This window comes from Myotis yumanensis, unplaced genomic scaffold (genome assembly GCF_028538775.1).
Source record: "Myotis yumanensis isolate MYYU_CA2020_CCGP unplaced genomic scaffold, mMyoYum1.0.hap1 SCAF_4, whole genome shotgun sequence".
In the NCBI taxonomy this organism is placed as follows: Eukaryota; Metazoa; Chordata; class Mammalia; order Chiroptera; family Vespertilionidae; genus Myotis; species Myotis yumanensis.
In genome coordinates this window covers 104560015-104579611 of record NW_027223755.1, presented here as the reverse complement: position 1 = coordinate 104579611, position 19597 = coordinate 104560015, and the positions used below count along the sequence as shown (strand labels likewise).

The 19597-nt window shown below is 49.3% G+C and overlaps 1 protein-coding gene across 5 annotated transcripts in view; it reads right to left on the bottom strand.

Annotated features, from left to right (window-relative positions):
* KATNIP (katanin interacting protein) overlaps positions 1-19597 on the bottom strand; it is a 207911-nt gene that overhangs the window by 106856 nt on the left and 81458 nt on the right. For 4 of the 5 annotated variants that reach the window (XM_070413423.1, XM_070413428.1, XM_070413425.1 and 1 more), the window contains exons 5-7: positions 19056-19153; positions 9401-9532; positions 6271-6402 (exon numbers count right to left, since the gene is read on the bottom strand). In XM_070413423.1, coding sequence (XP_070269524.1) covers positions 6271-6402; positions 9401-9532; positions 19056-19153 — 362 coding nt within the window. The remainder of the gene's footprint in view (positions 1-6270; positions 6403-9400; positions 9533-19055; positions 19154-19597) is intronic. The other variant, XM_070413427.1, reaches the window with a different exon arrangement.

The following is a 19597-nucleotide window of genomic DNA, read 5'->3' as shown; positions in this document are numbered from 1 at the left end:
GGATTAAACAGAGAAAATTTAAGTAGGATCTATTGCAGTGGTTTGCTAATGAGCATGAGAACTTCCCAGAAGTCTTATGAGAAATGCAGAATCTGAGCATTCCAGATCCAAATCCGTGTCTTTGAGAGGGGTATGAGAATTCACATTTTTTAATAAGCAGCCAGGTGACTCTGATATGGATAGTCTGGGACCATACTTTAAGACTCACCAGGGTAAATAATTCAATGAATCGCTTGGCTTAATAGATAGATTGAGAACTTTGTACCAAAAAGAGAATTATTATTCTCTTGAAATACCATGGAGCATTTATAAAAATGATCTGGTAGACCACAAACAGAACCTCAGAAATGTCCAAAAAACATTCTCTGAAACCAAACAAGCCATTCCCTGATCATAAAGTAGTAAAACTAGAAATTAACACAAAATAAAACAAAAATAGATTTAAAAAAAACTATTTACTTAGAACATTTGTAAAAAAAAAAAAAGCTCTTCTAAAAAAACCTCTTCTAAATAAATAGAGGAGGAAAAAAACCTAAAATCACAAATTAGAAACAAATTACAATGAAAACACTATATAAATAGCAAATTTGTGGGATAAGAACAAAGCAGTGTTCAGAGGAAAATTTATAGTCTTAACACTGATATATTAGAAAACAAGACTGAATATAAATAAATTAAACATTTAACTTAAGAAGCCAGGATGTGTAGTGGGAGTGGGATAGAACCAAAGCAATAAATTAAACCAAAAAGTTTACAGAAAGAATCAAGATAAAAGTAGAAATGAACTGAAATAGAAAATAAGAAATGAATGAATGACAAAATAAGATTTAAAAAAAGTAGCCCAGCCTGAGTGGCTCAGTGGTTGAGCATCAACCTATGAACCAGGAGGTCAGTGTTTGATTCCCGGCCAGGGCACATGCCTGGGTTGTGGGCTTGATCCTCAGTATGGGGCGTGCAGGAGGCAGCCAATTGATGATTCTCTCTCATCACTGATGTTTCTATCTCTCTCCCTCTCCCTTCCTCTCTCTGAAACCAATAAAAACAAGTTAAAAACAAAATAAACAAAGTATATGTACTCAATCAAAAGCTGGGCACAGTTTGACTGGATAGGTAGAGAGAGCTTTTCATATTCTATTCAGTTTACTTCTGAATTGTTTGACTCTTTCCTAATGAGAAAGCACTCATGTATTAGATGTTATACAAAATTATGAAAAATAATGTAAAAGTACCTAAGATATTCCATATAGCCAATAAATGCAAGAAATAAAAGACATTATTTATCCCAATATTGATTCACAGGTCATTCTTTATTTTTATTAGGATTAAAAAAGATGCTGTAGTAAGTCAGATCAGATACCACCCGAGAGCTTCACTTACAGAAACGCTCTATTGGGTGAAAGGATCACCACCTCTCTCCCTCTGGACCTGCCTTTCATGGGCATTTAGTGCTTGTTCAGCATCGTTCCACATGAATCATTCATGCACATCACTGAATTATTCCTTGTGCGGTCTGACTCTCCTGCCCAGCGCACTCCTAATGCCATCAGCCAGGCTGTCCTTCAATCCGAGCTGTCCAACTGGACATCTCTGGGTGCATTCAGGGCACCACGCCCTTGATGGCTCTGGGTACAGAGGGGCTAATAAAGTGCCACTGGGAAGGAGAAAGACCTCCTCCTCTTGTCGGGAACCAACAAGGCTTTCATTGAATCAGAAGTTTCAAGCTGATGGTCTGAAAGCCAAATCTGGCCATTTTCTATCTTTGATCCACAGAAAATTGTGATTTTTTTACCAACATTAAAAAAAAAAAAAGGCAGGAGAGAGGGGAGATCAACCGAAGGACTTGTATGCATGCATATGAGCATAACCAATGGACATAAGACACTGGGGGGTAGGGGAGGCCAGGGGATTGTCAAGGGCGGGGGGAAAAAAGGACACATATGTAATACCCTTTGTAATACTTTAAGCAATAAAAAAAAAAAAGGTGGAGAAATTGAACACAAAGAAACCCAGATACCTGGCTTCTCTTAAAACCAGAAAGCCTCATACCACGGTGCCCATCTCCCCACGATGACAGTCAGCCGAGTTGTGTCAAGACTCCTCCCGGCGTCCCCGGCACTCGATGCCAGGGCTGTGCTTGTCATCCCACCGGCCTTGCTCGTGTCACTGAAAATATCCATTTTAATTGGCACCGGGTGCCAGTGATCCCAATATTTCAGGATCCAAACTCCATTTCTCAAACTGATTTTTCTACCCCAAGCAGCAAAAAAATTATTTGTCAGGTTATGTTTCCTGATTCACAGTTTGGAAAATACTGTCACTGTAATTATAACTCAGCTTGTGTGGGCTGCCCAGGGTGCCGAATCAACATCTACACCACACCTCACTCATTGATTCACTCAATTATTCAATCCGCTTGCTTAACAAAGATTTATTTGCACACTAACTCTATGCCAAGCACTTTTCCAAGGACCAGAGACAGCAGGCAAAGAGACAGCACACATCTCTGCCAATATGAAGCTTAGATCTAGGGTAGAGAGAGGCTATTTCAAACCCCACATATGTAACTTATTAATGAGCTACCGGAGTCCTTGGATGAGTGGGGACTGAATATTCTATTCCTATGGACCTTGTAATGAGAAATAGGGTTGCTTATAAACTCAACCTAGGATTTACAATTTCAGAGCTGACAAGCACAGGAAATACCTAATCTGCCCCTTTTTGTCAAAGGGGAGGCAATGGGGCCTCTGAGAGTGACTCACAGAGTTTACGGAAAAGCTCCAGGCTTGCGAGACTTAGGCACCTGTTCTTTTTACTCCCTAAAACAGGAGTGACAATCTCCAACATCTTCAGAAGACGTAAACCAGCAATGTGAGTCTCAGAGTCACCAACAGAGAGTGGTAAGGAACAGAGCAAACAGGAGGGAGCATGCTCAGAGTAAGTTTTTGATTCAAAATAAAACAGCAGTAATCATGACCACAGCACCACACCAGGCCAGTCAACGATACACATTGTGAGTTGCAGCCTGGTCCTTGCAGGCACAGGTCTGGACCCTCCCCATTTGGTCACACTCTCTTCCATTCATCACTATGTTTCTATCCTTATCTTGAATTTGAGCATAATTTTTTCAAGTCATACTAGTAAGAATCCTCTCCTACAGGCCCGTTTTCTCCGGATTATTTTTTTTCTCAAGTTGAAATATATTTTTAATGTGACCAAAGTGAAAAAAAATATGAAGGGTTCATATTCATTTCCTTGATTTAATAATGTCTTAAGATAATAACACAAAATTAATTTTCTATTTATCTAAAATTAACATCTTAAATAGTCAAAACCTAAATAAAATAATTTTCCATGAAAATATTTTTGAAAGATATTAAGACTTCCTTGCTTTCTTAAAAGAGTATGTTGCATATAATTTGGTCTTTTCTTGACACTAATAGCCAATATCTGGATAGAAATTGATCTGTACCACAGGAGATGCTGCCTAGAACTATTATGTTTTTGTATCTTTCATTTTCTATTCTTCTAAGTGCCATCTCCACCCAAGTTTCCAGAGGGCAGGATATGAATCTAAAGACAAGGGCAGAACCTCCCATCCCCTCCTGGCTTTTGTAAACCTCAGTGGATTTTTGTTGTTTTATTTTATTTTTTTACTTTATTTTTACCTTGATTATATGATGTAGATGAGATTTTAATTTTGAATTTTTAAATCTCTTGTCTAGTCCCAAATCCAAGCCACAACATCCAAATTATCTCCAAAACTGCTCCCATTTGAACTGGACTCGACTCATCAGGCCTCTGGTTCAGAATCACCAGGAGTTCTTTGGTTAAAAGTACAAATTCTGGTAGCTTAAACAGTAGACCTAAAATATGCCTTTTAAACCAATGCCCTTAGTGATTCCTGTGCATCTGAAGCCTTGAGATCCACAGCCCTATCTTCTCCTTGAACTGCTGCAAATATTGCTACAAATTATCGTCACATGTGGTGCTTCACGCAAGGTACAATGCCTGAGCCACAGCCAGGCTGAGAACCAGGACCTCTGGTGGTAGGACCTGGGCATCTGGGCTTGTTTCATTTATTTTTCACTTTAGTACTTTTTATTTTGAGCTGGCTGTGTATTTCACGCACCATTTGTAAGAACAATACACGCAGATCTCATGTACGCTGCAGCCAGTTTCCCCGTGGTAACATCCGCGTGACCACAGCACAATAGCACAATAGCACAATCAGGAAACCGGCACGCATACCACCCCACTCAGCTTTTCTAAACGAGCTCTCCTTTCTGACTTTCCTCTATGCCTTCCTTTGCTGATGCTTAGCTCTAATGAAGCTTTAAAAAAAGTTTTTATTTTGAAAAAATTTAAAATAGACAATTGATCAGAATAGTATAATACCCAAAACCCTTTTACCTACAGTCACCAAATGTTAGCATTTGGCCCCATTTCTCCCTTTCTCCTTTCTCCCTTTCCTCCTCCTCAATAGGTAAACCTGTTCTTTACTCTGGCCCACTTATGCGCTAGTGTAGACAGCATGACCGCTCACGCCTGCGCGCTCCGGCATGTGTCCCCTGAGAACAAGAGCCTTCTCTATATAACCAGAATAAAATTACCGAATATGGGAGACTGGACATCACTATGATATTATTTACAACACAATGCAGTTAATTTTCAATTTCTCTGAATTTCCCAAAACTGTCCTTAAATTTATAGCAATTCTCCTCCCAGGACCCCGCATAGCATAACTGCGATGTCTCTGTACCCTCCTTTCGTCCAGAACAGCCTTCCTGTCTCTCCTGCCACCGATATATTGGAAGACTCCAGGCCAGTTTTCTGTGGATTGTCGCTCAATCTGGGCTTATCTGGTTGTTTCCTCATTGAATTTCATTTTTGAAAAACATTTTCATCAACATTCCCAGCAATGAGGTCACAGGGGGAGACTTGGCAGAGGAGAGGTCTCCTCAATCGTTGTTTAACACGGTTAAGCATAACTGATGGACGGCCCCCTCTGAACACCTTGCTCCCAGGCAGAATATCAATACTATTTACCACAGATCGTGCCCCTGTGGAGAGCTGGGCATTTTCAGAAGCAAAACCAGGTCAATGCCTTTCCCAGCTTGTAATCCTGAGGAACAGGAGTCCTGGGCTCTGGGTTTCCAGTCTGGGCTTCTCTGAGGCCTGGGCAAGCAACATCATTTCTCTACTCCTCAGTTCCCTCAACTATAAAATAGAATGAAAATACCTAGTACTTAACTCACAGGGTGATGCAGTGATGGATGGTACACACTCAGCACAGGGCTCGGCACTTAGTAAGTGCTCATTTAATGTGAGCCTTTACTGTGATTATTTATTTATTTAGGTTAATCCTCACCTGAGGATATTTTTTCCATTGATTTTTTTTTTTTTTTTAGAGAGAGTGAAAGGGAGGCAGGGAAGTGGGGAGGGGGCAGAGACAGAGAGAGAGAGAAAGAGAGAGAGAAACATCAATGTGAGAGACACACATAAATTGGCTGCCTCCCATACGTGCCCAGGCCGGGGGCTAGGGATTGAACCTGAAACCCAGGTGAGTGCCCTTGACAGGGAATGGAACCCATGACCCTTTGGTTCTTAGGCCAATGCTCTAACCACTGAGCACACTGGCCAGGGCCCTTTTTTTTTTTTAATAACATCATTATTTCTCTTAGAAATATTTTTTCTGATATATCTCCTCAGGCAAGGACAACAAAAGAAAAATAAACAAATGAGGCTACATCATTTGTAGAAGGGGGATTGAGAGACTGGATGAAAAAGTTAAGAAGTATAAATTGGTAGTTACAAAATAGGCACAGGGATATAACCTACAGCATAGGGAATATAGTCAATAAAGTTGCAATAACTATGTATGGTGCCAAGTGGGTGCTGGAAATACCAGGGGGGACACTTTGTAAAGTATATGATTGTCTAACCACTATGCTGTACATCTGAAACTAATGCAAAATAATATTGAATATAAGCTGTAATTGAAAAAGAAAATTTTAAAAAATAAATCTATACTTTATATGAAAAGCAAAAAAAAAATAAATAAAAATGCCATTAAGCCAAATCTCTCATGTATTATTTTAAATTTTCTGGTGTGTTGGCCAGAGTTTTTTTGTTAAAGCCAAATCCTGTTGCTATCTGTGGTTTTCCCAAGTATAAAAAAGGATCTCTCGTGGAGCCCACCCCCTGGCCCAGCTGCTGGGCTACGGAAAAGACCCTGGCCTTCACGGTTAGGATGCAGGAAAGCCGTCTTACCATTACATCCTGGATAGTTAAGAGGATCCTTGCTTTGTCCGTACTGCCTGGAAGGTCGGAATGGCCATGAGCGTTCTGAAGGGAGAAGAGGCTAACATCACAGGGTGTGGTGCCGGTCGGAGGTTTGGAATCCTAGGGACAAGCAGGGAGAACTGGGTATGGTAATAGCAACTTGTGTCCCTAAAGACATGCGGGGCCTTCATTCTCTCTATTGGCCTCCATGCCTCCATCTCTCTCCTCACTAAGCCGTTCTCTGCTCTCACTCCCTCAGCTGATCCGATCAAACTCACCCCTGCTCTACCAGCACCACTGGGGAACAAGCCATTGGGACCAGGATTCAAACTCGTGCCACCAACTTCCCAAAACGGTGCCCTGAGCTGCATGGGGACCAGCACAGAAAGATGGCCACATGGGTTGAATAAAAACGGCAGGATTATCAAATAATATGAAAGGTATAATCCTATTTATGTAAAAACAACAATAAAAAGCAAAGGGGAAAAAAAGGCACTCACTCAAAGGTTAATTACATGGTAATCTGAAACAGAAGTGCCCAAACAATGGGACTGCCCTAAAAATGCTCCCTCATGTTTTCAAGTCTCACCATTGAAATTAATGCGGACTGAAGGGACCGCCCAGGAGCCCTGCTGGGGACAAGGCGGATGGGCTGCTTCACTGGGAATGCTTGGTCAACAACTGCCTAAGTCCACCCACTACCAACTGGTGGGTGAGCCGCCATGGGCCACGCAGTCTACGTCAGGGGCCGTGGCAGACCTGCTGGTGGCACATGGGTTGTGACAGGTCTTTAAGTTGTCTATATGTATCATAAGTAACTTTAAAACGCTAAATTGCAACTGTGGACAAATATCCAATTCACCCCACTCGAGGATCGAGGATCCGGAGGATCCGCACAAGGAAAAACTCAGAGAAGGATTCCAGAAGATGCATGCCTTCCTGTCGCCTGTCCTGCTCTCAGGGCCTGAGAACTAATCTTGGGGGACTGCACTCAGTGGGAATGGGCCAGAACCGGCACATTCCAGAAACAGCCTCCTCTTGGATAGAATGACATGTGCAGTTTTTAGTCTGCATGGCTGCACAGTAATGATCTCTGGGCAGTGAGATTATGAAAGAACTTTTATTTTCTTTAAACATTGAATTTTTTATATTGATTATGCATTATCAGGGAAAAAATATCTCAATAATAAAAATATATATACATTTAGCTTCATTCCTGTTACTTAAATGAAGCCAACATCATTTAAATGGAGCCTTATCATCCACTGCAACATGACTAAGACCTGCCGCTTTGGTGGAACCCTCTAGAGCAGTGGTTCTCAACCTTCTGGCCCTTTAAATACAGTTCCTCATGTTGTGACCCAACCATAAAATTATTTTCGTTGCTACTTCATAACTGTAATGTTGCTACTGTTATGAATCGTCATGTAAATATCTGATATGCAGGATGGTCTTAGGCGACCCCTGTGAAAGGGTCGTTCGACCGCCAAAGGGGTCGCGACCCACAGGTTGAGAACCGCTGCTCTAGAGAGAGGGCCCTCCTTTCACAGGAGTTGCTAAACTGCAAACAGAACTCCCCCACCCCCGACTCAGAGTAGAACCCCTCGTCCTCACTCACCGCAGCTCCCAAAGTCCCATGTGGTCTGAGCCTTGGTGTCCTCTCAGTCCTCACCTGCCCCCCACCCCACCCCACCCCTCGGTCACTGAGCTCCTGCCACACTGGCCCCTGGCTCAGAGCCTCCACACCTGCTGCTCTGAGCCCGGAGTGCTCTTCTCCAAATGGCTCACTCCCTGGCTTCCACGAGGCCTCTGCTCACATGTGACCTCATCAAGGCGAAGCCCCTGCCCAGCACATCAAGTGGCAGCCCCTGCCCAGCTTTCCCATGATAAGCGCCATCACGTCAGCCCCTGGCATGTGATATACTTGCTGATTGTTTTACCCTCGATGCCAGGCCCTGTGGTGAGGACCGTGCACATGGGAGCACAGCCCCGTCTAAAGGGGATTGGTGCTCCTCAGCCCAGTCATTGCTGGTGCGTAAGAATGTGGCTCCCAAATCTTCCGATTGTTCAAGAGAAGCCCCAGCTTCAGACTGTGACATGGAATTTCCTGATTCTTAAATGTCAGCAAGTAATTCACACCTTGGAAAGCACCAGGCAAGTCAACAGGGTGGCGACCAACAGGGCATGTCTGCAGCACCCCGGCTGTGAACTCAGAGCCGCCAGAAACTGAAGTTCACGGGGATGTGCTGGAAGGTGAACGGCTGGTGTGCCTCAGCAGTGAGGTCAGGCGAAAAGCACACGCAGACGTGCGTTTCCTTTGCTCCATTTCGGGCTGCACTGCGCACAGGGTGAGGCAGCCGAGTCATCCAGACACACGCTTTTTTTTTTTCTTTCCCTGTTCAGATTGCAGCTCTTATGGCTTCTGCCTTTGCCGAAAACTGGCGCTGCCATTTTACTCTGACTTAGCTGGAGAATAACTCCTGACTGTGAAGCCTATGGAGTGCCCCTCACGGGGGAAGGAGAGGAAAGAAAGATGCAATCAAGCACTCAGAGCGGAGAAAATTCAGGGCTGGCGGAGCAGGGCACTGCCGATTCCGAGCACGCGCACACGGGAATGCTAATGGGTTTAATCGCTTGTGAGGGACAGGCTGCCGTGTTTCAGGGAGCTTGGGAGCTTGCAAAGGAAGGAATACATGTTCTTGTAACAGGAGGAACCAAATGGTCAAAGGAGAAGAGGGAACTACCATGCCTCTTGCTTGAAGGGCATGTACGCATTCTGTGACATGTGCTGGGGCTGGGGCTGGGGCTGGGGCTGGGGCTGTGACTGTAACAGACGAACTTGGCTACAAACCAGCCGGTCGATGCAAAAGCAAGTGAGTGAGTGCTTGTGGTGTGTGTGTGTGTGTGTGTGTGTGTGTGTGTGTGTGTGTTGTGGGAGGTAGGTGTTAAAGGCAATAAAGTCCACAATGTTGCTCACCGTAAAATTCCACTCTATGTCTGGGGTAGAGAAACGAGGTCGTTGGTCATTCAGTAGAAAAGGACTCTTTTCCAGGAAGGAAGAAATGGTAACAGAAAGTGTCCCGACAGCTACTGAAGCACTGAGCCAGGGCACGCCTACCTGTGGGTGACCCCCGGAAGCATCCTTTGCAGTGACAGTCGTGTCCACATGTGACTCAAAATCTTCAGAATAGTCCAGAGGAGGTTCGATATGGAGCCGCGAACCAGCTTCTGTTCTGATCTGCACAGATTTCTACACACAAAAATTCAGACCATTTCAGATAATGTAGAACAGACACCTGGATGCCCCTGGGCGAGCACGTGGGGCTGGCTGCAGGGTGTCTGTGCACAGCTGCCTGTGGTCCTGCACGCTGGCCCAGCAGTGTCCCCGGGCCACCCAGACGGCTGAACCCCAGGCCACCCAGACGGCTGAACCCCAGGCCAGCCCAGACAGCTAAAGCCCCCTCTGCTCAAAAGTCTTCACCGGTTCAGGAGAATTTTTTAGTAACTTTTTAGCTTGAAATAACTTATCCATAGAATTTTGGATGTTAAACTTCTCAATAGCTTTGTGATCAAATGTTTAGGAAACCTTGGGCATTTTTCTTCAAGACTTCTCAGGGCCTTCAATGTGCCCCCTCCCCCACCCGCCACACACACTTGTGGAAATCCTAAAATAATCACAGCGAGCAATGTTTCTCACACGTTCTGGGCCATGGGAACTGTGTGGGGGGCCTCTCTTCCTCCCGGCATTCCCTGGGTCGTTCTCTGGGAAGCCCACTCGGTGGTCTGATGTGGCAGACTGCGGCTGTCCCCCAGTGTCCACGTCCCCTCCTCCCCTGCAGCTGGGGAGCCGTGTGAACACGTACATCCTGGCCAGTGCAGGGGGTGGGGGAGGAGTATGTGTATCTGAGTGGTGCCCCTGAAGGGAGGGCACAGCATCCCTTGCCCAGCTGAAACGTGGAGGTGGTGGTGAGAGCCGAATACTGAGAGAGGAAGCAACATCGGGAGGACGGTGGAGCAACAAAATAGCTCATGCCTGGGTTCCTCCGTGACCGCTCGGGGCAGGTGGCTGCACCGCTGACCTGTCCTGTTAGAGCGACATCAACCCTGAGCCTCTCTGTTTTAGCAGCCAAACCTGTACCTAAGCCATGCATCTGGCACGCAAAGCTCTCTACAGCCGCCCCAGTCTCTTTCCTGCCCTGATTCCAGCGCATAGAGTCACACCCCTGACAACTGGGCCACACGGAACTGCTGGTTTTTCAGTCCAACATCTCCCTGTTCTCCTTTCAGGTCCACCCCCCTTGCCCCTAGTCCACCCAAGGCTCAAGGGCAGAGATGGGCCTCGGGCCTGATCAGGCAGCCCATTCTGCCCCACCACCCGCCCTGGCCCCTGGCTCAGGGGTGGGAATGGACCTAAGGCAGCCAATGAGGAGTTAGGAGTGCTGCTAGAGCTGGGGGAGCAGGTGCCCCCTTCCCCGGTGCTAAGCTAAAGGGAGGAAGACACAAGCTACTGGGACATCCTGCCCCTAATGCAGAGACAGAGAGCGGAGAGAATGAAGCAGAGTCCTGATGGGTTTGTTCAGACGCGAGTCAAGTGAAGACACTGCTTTCACCCCCCACCCCCACCCCCCAATGCTGGCATGGCCGGATGTAAGCGAAGCACCCAGGGAGCAACAGCTGAGGAGGTGCTCCCTCTCAGGTGCCCTGCACGCACACAAACCCAAGAGGGAGGGTCCCCTTAAACTTCAGCCTGGGCCTCACCCTGGTGCGGTGCTGGTGCTAAGAGAAGGGACAGGTCCGCGGAGCGGAGGGAGAGTGACGTAGACCATGCATTCCCTCACCCGCAGCGTTAGAACCGTTCACTCGGTAAGATTCAGCTCCCCACAAGCTTAGTGAACCAGCTATCAGCCTGACGAAGCAGGACCTGAGGCCGGAGGCTGGGTGGCCTGGGGCCGGCAGCGGTTAGGAAAGGACTCCCATCTCATCCACGCCCACTGCCCTCCCCCATCAGTGCTCTCGCACTAGTGCACTTCACCAGTGCAAACCGTCGCCACGCCAAGTGCGTGGGTGCGTTTACTTGCTCCTTTAGTCCTCACGGTAACCCAAGGGGGAAACCCAGGCAAGGTCTATAAGCCACCTGCCCGAGGTGACACAGCTGGGGGACCACAGAGCCTAGATTTGAACCTGAGCAGTTCGGCTCCAGAGACCGGTGCTGAGCAATGTTTCCTTTCAAAAGTAAAGGTCTTAGGCTCTGACAGCCATATGGTCTCTGTCACAGTACTCAACTCTCCCATCACAGCTCGAAAGCCGCCGCGGATGATGCCTCACAAATAAAGTGCAAATAAAATACCACATGCGGGCGCACGTACAGTGCGATTGAAACGTCGTGGCCCATGCGCAGAAGTCGGTATTTTGTGGAAGAGCCACACTCAAGGGGCCAAAGAGCCACATGTGGCTTGCGAACCGCAGTTTGCCAACCACTGATTAAAGGAAAAGATCTTAGCGAAAGTACAGGGCCTGAAGAAGGCAGGCGGGTGCCACCCTGCCCGAGAACAGGGAGGTGGGAGGCGCGGAGAGGTGGCCACGGACACTGTGCTCCCACAGGAGGTCCCGTCACTCGGCGATGCACCAGCTGTCTCTGGAACCCTGCTCTCCACTCTGCCTGCGGCCTCGCCGTTTTGGGCTCAGGCTCCAAGTGTGGCCTCGCTGCCCCCCGGGCTTTGCAAACTCACTCTCAGAGGATTTCCTAGCGTCAGCAGCGGGGCCCTTGGAGGTGAGCACTCCGTGGGAGAGGTAAGCCTGGACTTTCCTGCCTACAGCCAGGATGAAGCTGTAAAAGCCTTGAATTTCATCACAGAGATGGATTTCCCATGACACCTTCAAAGAGAGGGTGCTCCTCCCTCCTCCCCAGGAACCACTCAATAACTGTCCAAATGCTGAACCCATGCAAGAGAGGAGGAGGAAGGGGAGGGGCGCATGCGGGAAGCCTACTGGGCACGGGGCCCATCCAGAGGCCCAGCCAGGCCCCGCCCTGGGTTGCTGCTCCTTTACCTAGAGAGGGAGGGCTTGGACCAGGGCCTTGCTCCTCCACGTGCCAGTACCGGCCTTCCCTGGGGATTTGAGAAACGTTGAATTTCAGGCCCCATCTCAGAGCTGGGAACAGAATCTCATTCTGACCAGACCCCAGGTGATTATGCGCACACGGAAGTTTCAGCAGCAGCAGCGGGAGGCTGAAGAGGCTTCGTGGTGGCGCTGTTGTTTCCGCCTGTCCAGCATGTCCCCGGTCTTCTGGTGAAAGCACCCTGGTTTCCTTTTGGTAAATCCTCCCCTCCCCTCCCAGACCCCAGTTCAAGTGTTCCCATGGAACGGAGACCAGGGGTGGGTGGAGCAAGTGACCCAGGCCTGGCCCATGTGAGCATTAGATCCCGCTGGCCCACAGTGACTGGGTGATTGGTTCAGGGGAATAGCAGGGTGAAAGTGTGAGCGGGGAGCTGCTGGCGACCATCTTGGTACCACACAGGGCAACAGGGGAGAAGCAGACTTGAAAGATGGAGAAGAGCCCTGCTCCACTGTCTGAGCACCTGGATCCAGCCATGCCTGAATGGGGTTCCCACTGGCAAGTAAGAGAGCTGGAATTTATGCAGCTCTGCTGGTCTCACCTGAATTATAAATGTGAGAGAGACCTTCCACATTCTAGGAGAAGCACTCATGTGCCCTTCTCTCTTCTGCAGCTCTCTCCTCCCCCTTTCCCCAGAAGTACCCCTCTCCCTTCCCAGGAGCTTGGCACAACTGCTCACCCGCCAAGATGTGAGGAGATAGGTTTGCAGGAGGCATTAAGGCACTTAACCAGCAAGTCCTTACTGAGTACTGTCTGCATACATGTCAAGATACAAAAAATTTCAAAACCAATGTCCTGGCCCGAGGAGTCACACAGAACACATAACAGGAGGTGTTTATGAAGCAACATGTGACAAAACTAAATGCTGAGTGGGTACCAGAGAGGGGAATAAATAGTCCCTCCATCTGGCTGGCGCTCCCACCTCAGCCCCAAGAGGCACCTCTGCCACCCCTGGGAGGTGGAGAGCAGCTGTGCCCACATGACGGGCCCACCTCCCCATAAAGAGGGCAAGGCTGGCAGGTTCCAGCCCCAGGCACGCCAGCTCCCTGCCTCCCACCTTCACGCCTCCCAAGGATGATGCCTGGCTGGCTCCCTGCCTCGTACACTGCTTTACCCCCAGTGGGCGTTGCTAAGCAGCTGCTCTCTCCTGCCCACTTGCAGGGCTCAGACTTGGGTAGAGCTTCGCAAGCAATCATAGACCAGGACAGAATTTAAAAGCCCCAGCCCCCAAACACCTGTGTTCCAGTCTACCAGCCACTCCTGGCCCGCCATGCTCAGCGTCACGTGAGTGTCAGCAGCGTTGTAAGGTATGCACTAAAGCTCACTGTCAGTTAGAAGATCAAGGCCTGCCTGCAGGGTGGTGAGGCTGTGCAGTATCAAATGGCGCCCTCTAGAGGCAGGAGAGCTCTGAAGACAATGACAAAGGCAGGTTTGGGGTGGGGAGTCAATCTACCTTATTTGATATGTTCTTCCTGGATTTGTCTGATCTCTTACAAATAATAGCCCTCGACACTCGGTGTCAGGCAAGGCCACTGTAAGGGCCGACGCTTTATGGCTGTTTCATTCATTGTCCTCGCTGCAGGGGTTTTCAAAACTCAGAAAGGAAAACAAAGGAAAGGGCGTCCCAGGCTTCACATGTCCACCGTGAGCTTTCCTGGGGCGCCTGAGCTGCCAGCCCACAACAGGAAGCCAGGTACACACGGAGGGAGCAACGCCGCCACTGCTGTAATAATGGCAATGAACTTGCTTTCCCAGCCTTTCAGGAAAGCCCACCCCACCGTAAATTGCTGGAAGGCCAATCCCTTCACTACCAATTTAATGCTAAGAGCCGATGACTTTCATCAAATCTGACAACATTTTAGTAAACGACAGCTCTGTTGATTAGGCTGCTGTCCACCCACGTATTACAAGGCCGAGGAAGCCATAAATCTTAATCCTCGGATAGCAGCAGAAAGATCTAAGGCCAAGGCAGGGGCGGGGGGAGGACAGTGCCGACCAGGGCCCATCTATCACCACCAGGGCTCCACAGGGCAGGTGGCAGCTCGGAAGCCCAACAAAGGAGCACCATTCACCTGGCTGGTTCCCCAGAACTGGAGTCCCAAGAAGGGTTTCGCAGGTGCCGCTGGGCAGCCTCTCGGCCCGCAGTTAGCTGACTCTGTGACTTGGTGGCCCAGGGATCCTCAGGCCCGTGAGCCCGAGGCAGCCCCTTCCAGCAAGGGCAGCTCTACCCAAAAGTGCTTCCTAGTTGCTGGGCAAGACCCTAAGAAGGAAAATCTGTCCTGTTCGAGAAGGTTTTGGGCTTGGTCAGTAGAAAGGGGATGTGTGACTCAGAGTTTAGGGGAGACACTGAGAAAGACGGGCAAGGAAATAGGTTGGAGAGGCAGGGATGCAGCAGGGAGGAGGTGGAGCCAGCTGGGAGTAGACTGTGACCGCTGTGTCCCTGTTGACCGGCCAGTGCAAATGCACAGGAGCCACACCTGTCCCTCCTGCTGGTACAGGAGTAACTGAAGGACTGGGCAAGGCTGTGGTCCCTGGACCTCCTGAGGGGGTGGCTTTTGAGAACTGGCCACCTCTAGCCATTGGAGACTCTGCTACCTTGACCCCTGGCTGCCTCCAAGGACAGTGGAGCCCATTCAAAAGGGTAGAGAGACTATCTTCATCTCAATCTTACACACCCGAAACCTGTCGCCTAGAACTCCCTTCCATGGAGAACTTGCTTCATAACGCCACTACTCAGGGCCAAAGGAGACCAATCCAGTCTCCTCCTGAGACAGTAACAATGCAATTGGCACATCCAGTCCATTTACTGCCCTCCTCTGTGCACTGGCCACCAGCCTCCTTTCGGCCCGACCCCACTTCCTAGTGTCCTCACTGTGCCACTCACTGGGCACTCGCCCTCCAGACCTTCCCCACGCCGCTCCCTCTCATCTTCAGGGTCAGCTCCGATGTGGCCCCCGGGAAGCCTCTGCAGCCACCCTCTCTCGAGCACCTCTTCCCCCAGACACTGTCATCTCATTGCACTCTTCCCTATCTTTCACATGCTTGTTTATTTGTTTGCTTACGTGCTTTTCATCCTTGGCCCCTCCACCCACGCCCGTAAAAGCAAGCTCCAGGAGAGCGGGCCTGGCCTGCATCACTCACTGCTATGACCACAGTACCGACAAGTGTCCAGGATTTAGTAGGTGCTCGTAAGTGATCACAGAAGGAATGGAGGACCGATGCGTGAGGAGTGAGGAGCCCCGGTGTCCCCAGGCAGACCGCCCTCAGCACTTGCCCTGCACTGACTACAGCAGTCATATATTTTACTGATGCTTCCTCTGTGCCGGGCGCTGCTTGAAATGCTCGCCAAACATTGGCTCATTCCATCCTCGTTACCAGCCCTGTGAGACAGGTACCATCATCAACCCTACTTATACTTCACAAAACAAGCACCGCGAGGTTTAGCAACTCCTCTAGGACCGTGCAACTAGTCAGTGACGCAGCCAAGGCCTTGAACCTGGGCATCGGGGTGCCGAGTCCATACTCTTAACCACTTCTCTGGACTTGTCTGTCACCTGCTGCCAAGGGCTCCTACCTGAAGCACAAGCAGAGCCCCCGCTGATGGACCACCTGACACGCTGTGAGCACATCTTTCCCAGCAGCCCTGGGAGGTTTCATTGACGAGGAGCCCAAAGTTCAGAGAGGTCACACAGTCAGCTCCAGGGCACATAGCTAGTAAGGAATTTGTCTGACTCCGAAGCCCTTTCCCTCCTACTCCTTAGGGGTCACAGGTTCAAATATCCCACAGAGCCAGGTGGGAAACGGAAAGATGTAAGAGAAACAGTAGCAGAGCAGATAACAAACTTCCACTGGGCCTCAGCTCTGGGACCCTAAGGGAGCGGTGGGGACTGCAGCAAACCAGCGGGCTTGTCCCCTAACCAGGCAGACCGCTCCCTGGCTCCCACTAATGGCTGCCTGATGGGAGGGGGCCCAACCTGGGGGCCCGATCTTTCCATTTTTCTAGAGAAGCAGGAATAGAGCTTCTTAAAAATTACATAAAATCTTTTGGCCCAGCCAGTGTGGCTCAGTGGTTCAGCATCAGCCCATGAGCCAGGAGGCCACGGGTCAATTCTCAGTCAGAGCACATGCCCAGGTTGCGGGCTCGATCCCCGTAAGAGGTATGCAGGAGGCATTCCTCTCCCTTCCTCTCTCTAAATTCAATTAAAAAAATTGTTTAAATTATGTAAAATCTTTTTAATTTAAATGTTAGCAAGTGACTAAGTCTTGTTAACTATGTGAGTTCAAAAACACGTTATGGCTTGAAGTTGTTAACTTTGGAGTCCACCAGGCTGGTCCTCCGAGTGTTTGAAAATAGTGGTCGCATCTCCCTCCCAGTTAGCAGTTCCCATGTCCTCACGGTAAGGTCTTCCAGGGCGGGAACAGAGCCTTATTTGATTTTTTATTTTTAACTCCAGAGCCCCGCCCATGGTAGTAACTGTTTGTTAGATTAATGGACGATTTCTTTCATAACATGGCTCTGGTCCACTCAGCACTGCTGAGTGCTTCCTGGGGCCTATGTCTCTGAGGGGGGGTCCAGAGCACTGTGCGGGTGGTGCAGCCTTGATCTGGTCAGTAATGAGGGGGGGGGGGGTTTGACCCCGGTACCCATTCCACTCTCTCCTAAGATGCCTTCCTGTTCAGTAGAGACGGAAAGCTAGACACTGCGCCTCGCCAGACTCCCTTCAGCTGGGGTTCTGGACGCGCCTCAGGTGAGCCCATCAGATGGCCTCACACCGGCAGGGAAAGCAGAAGCGAGGGGAGGCTGTCTGTGCCCAGCACAGTGGTGGAGGGATGGAGCAGTGACAGAGGCGACGGGCTTTTCAGCAACATCCCACCCTGGCTCCACAGGGCGTCTCTTCACGGTGTTGCCCTAGCAAGCACAGCCTCACTCTGAGCCAGCGGCTGTGGCTTCTTCATTCCCGGGTCACAGCTAAGGTGACACGTTCCGGATGCTGACCCCACCCCTTCCCTACCGTGTCCCAGGCAGCAGCTTTTCTGGCAGGTCCGGCTGAGATGCTGAGTGCCATTCCTGGAGGCCCAGCTCAGAGCCCATCCTCTGCCGGCCCAGGGATTTTGCAAGCACTTGATTCCCTGCATCACATTCATTTCTGATTAAAAGAGCCTGAGTGGTCTCTATTGTTAAGCACTGGCTGACCCCTCACTGATACGGTGCAGAAGGACAATTACAGTGTTCATGGCATCAGGAAGCCAGGAAATTAGCCATGATTAGGCCCTGTGAAGTGTGGGACCACAGGGAGAGACTGGGAGGGATGCTAATTAATCCTAGGCCAAGTCTTTTAAATTACACGGATTCTGGGGCAGCCATTAAGTCACAGACAGGATGCAAATATGGCTCCTGATAATAGAAGGCTCTCAGAACAACTAGAAGGATGGTCTGAAGTGGGAAGTGGAGAAAGACCTCATTAATGAGAAAGTAGCATTCATTGCTCGAAACAAAGGAGGCCTCCAGCTCGTAACCCTGCAGGCCCTGTTCCCTGGCACTGGAGCTGGCTAGCAGGAACCCCCTCCCCCATTTAATCAGAGCCCTACCAATGTCTCTGCAGAGAAGCGAAGGGCCACTAGATCCAGGGTTGCAACCCTCAGCCTACCCTTCTCCCTCAGTAGCTGTGTGACTCTGAGCAAGTCACCTGACCTCTCTGGGCCTCAATTTCTTCAGTGGCACAATTAGGACTTACAGATCTACAGGATTATTGCAGAGATGGGCCAATAAAGTACATGAATTTACTCGTAGATCCATACATATAGTACAATGCAGTACTTCCCAATCTCAGTGAGCACAGGATTAAAACGTACATACACACCATTGCTCAAGCCTCACCTCAGACCAAATGAGTCAGAATCTCTGGGGGGGGAGCCTGAGCATCAGTATTTTAAAAACTCCCAGGCGATGTGAATGTGCAGTGGGGGTTGTGACAAACAGGTCCCTGCTCAGGTGTGAGTAACTACAAGGTAAGGTATAAGGACTATATGGGCAAGAACACTGACTCGGGGCCAAAGCTCTGGGTTTGAGTCTCAATTCTGCCCCTTCTTAGTGGTTGACCTTGGAAAGCTCACTACCTTTTCTGAACATTCATCTCCTCAGCTCCCTTAAAAGAGGAAGGACATTGAAAGTTACCCTATAGGTCTCCTGTGAGGGCAAAGGAAGGAGTCACACAGGAACTGAGTCCACACCTGGTACCATCAGGGGCTCAAGCTACTGGCAGCAGCAGCCTTAAGGCAATCAAAGTGGCATCTCAGGTCTGTGGGGCAGGTGCTGTCTTTTCACCTACTGCATGCCTGGCATCTAAGACCGTGCCTGACACATAGTAGGTGCTCAATAAAAAACAGCTAGATGAACGAGTCATCATGACAGGCTGTGAGTCCCACCTGTGATAGCCCAGAAGGGAAGATCATGCTGAGAGAGAGGCTGGAGGAGCCCCTGGGCCCTCTGCCCTCCAGAGGCCAGTGCCACATGCAGAGAGGGCAACGCTGCCGTGAATGCCAAGCCAGCCCACCCACTGCCCACCGAGATTCTCAACACCCTGCCGTGATTATGTTTCTGTTCCCTCAATAACCCCACTCCTTATTCTAAAGTGTGAGCTGGGGCCACGCTCTTGACCTGGTGCCATCCGCGGCGCTGGGCTTTGCTGGGGGCTGTCCGTGAATTGCGTCTTAAAGCTTCTTCAGCTTCTCGAAACAGGGTTCTTCGTCCATAATCTACACCAGAGATGAGGGAGGAGAATCAGTGAGGCACAGGTGGCAAGTTCACAGTGATGTCAGTTTTGTAACTTACATTTAAGTACACGTCAGTGTGCCCACAATCCTGTATGTGAAGTTATTCGCTGTAGCACCATTTGTAGCAGCACAGCATTAGAAAAGCTAAATGCCCAGCAAAAATAGAATAATAGTAATCTATAATAATAAAAGCGTAATATGCTAATTAGACTAGATGTCCTTCCGGATGTCCTTCCTTCCAGACCAAGCCACAGCGGGCGGGGCCAGGGCCAAGTCCCTTGCACAAATTGCGTGTATTGGGCCTCTAGGATGTATAATAATGTACAGCCCAATGGAGCAGGTCTATATACAAAAGGAACACTCTCCAGGGATAGAAGCAGGATACAGGACAGTGTGCACAATAGGCCAGCATTTGTGTAAAGAGGG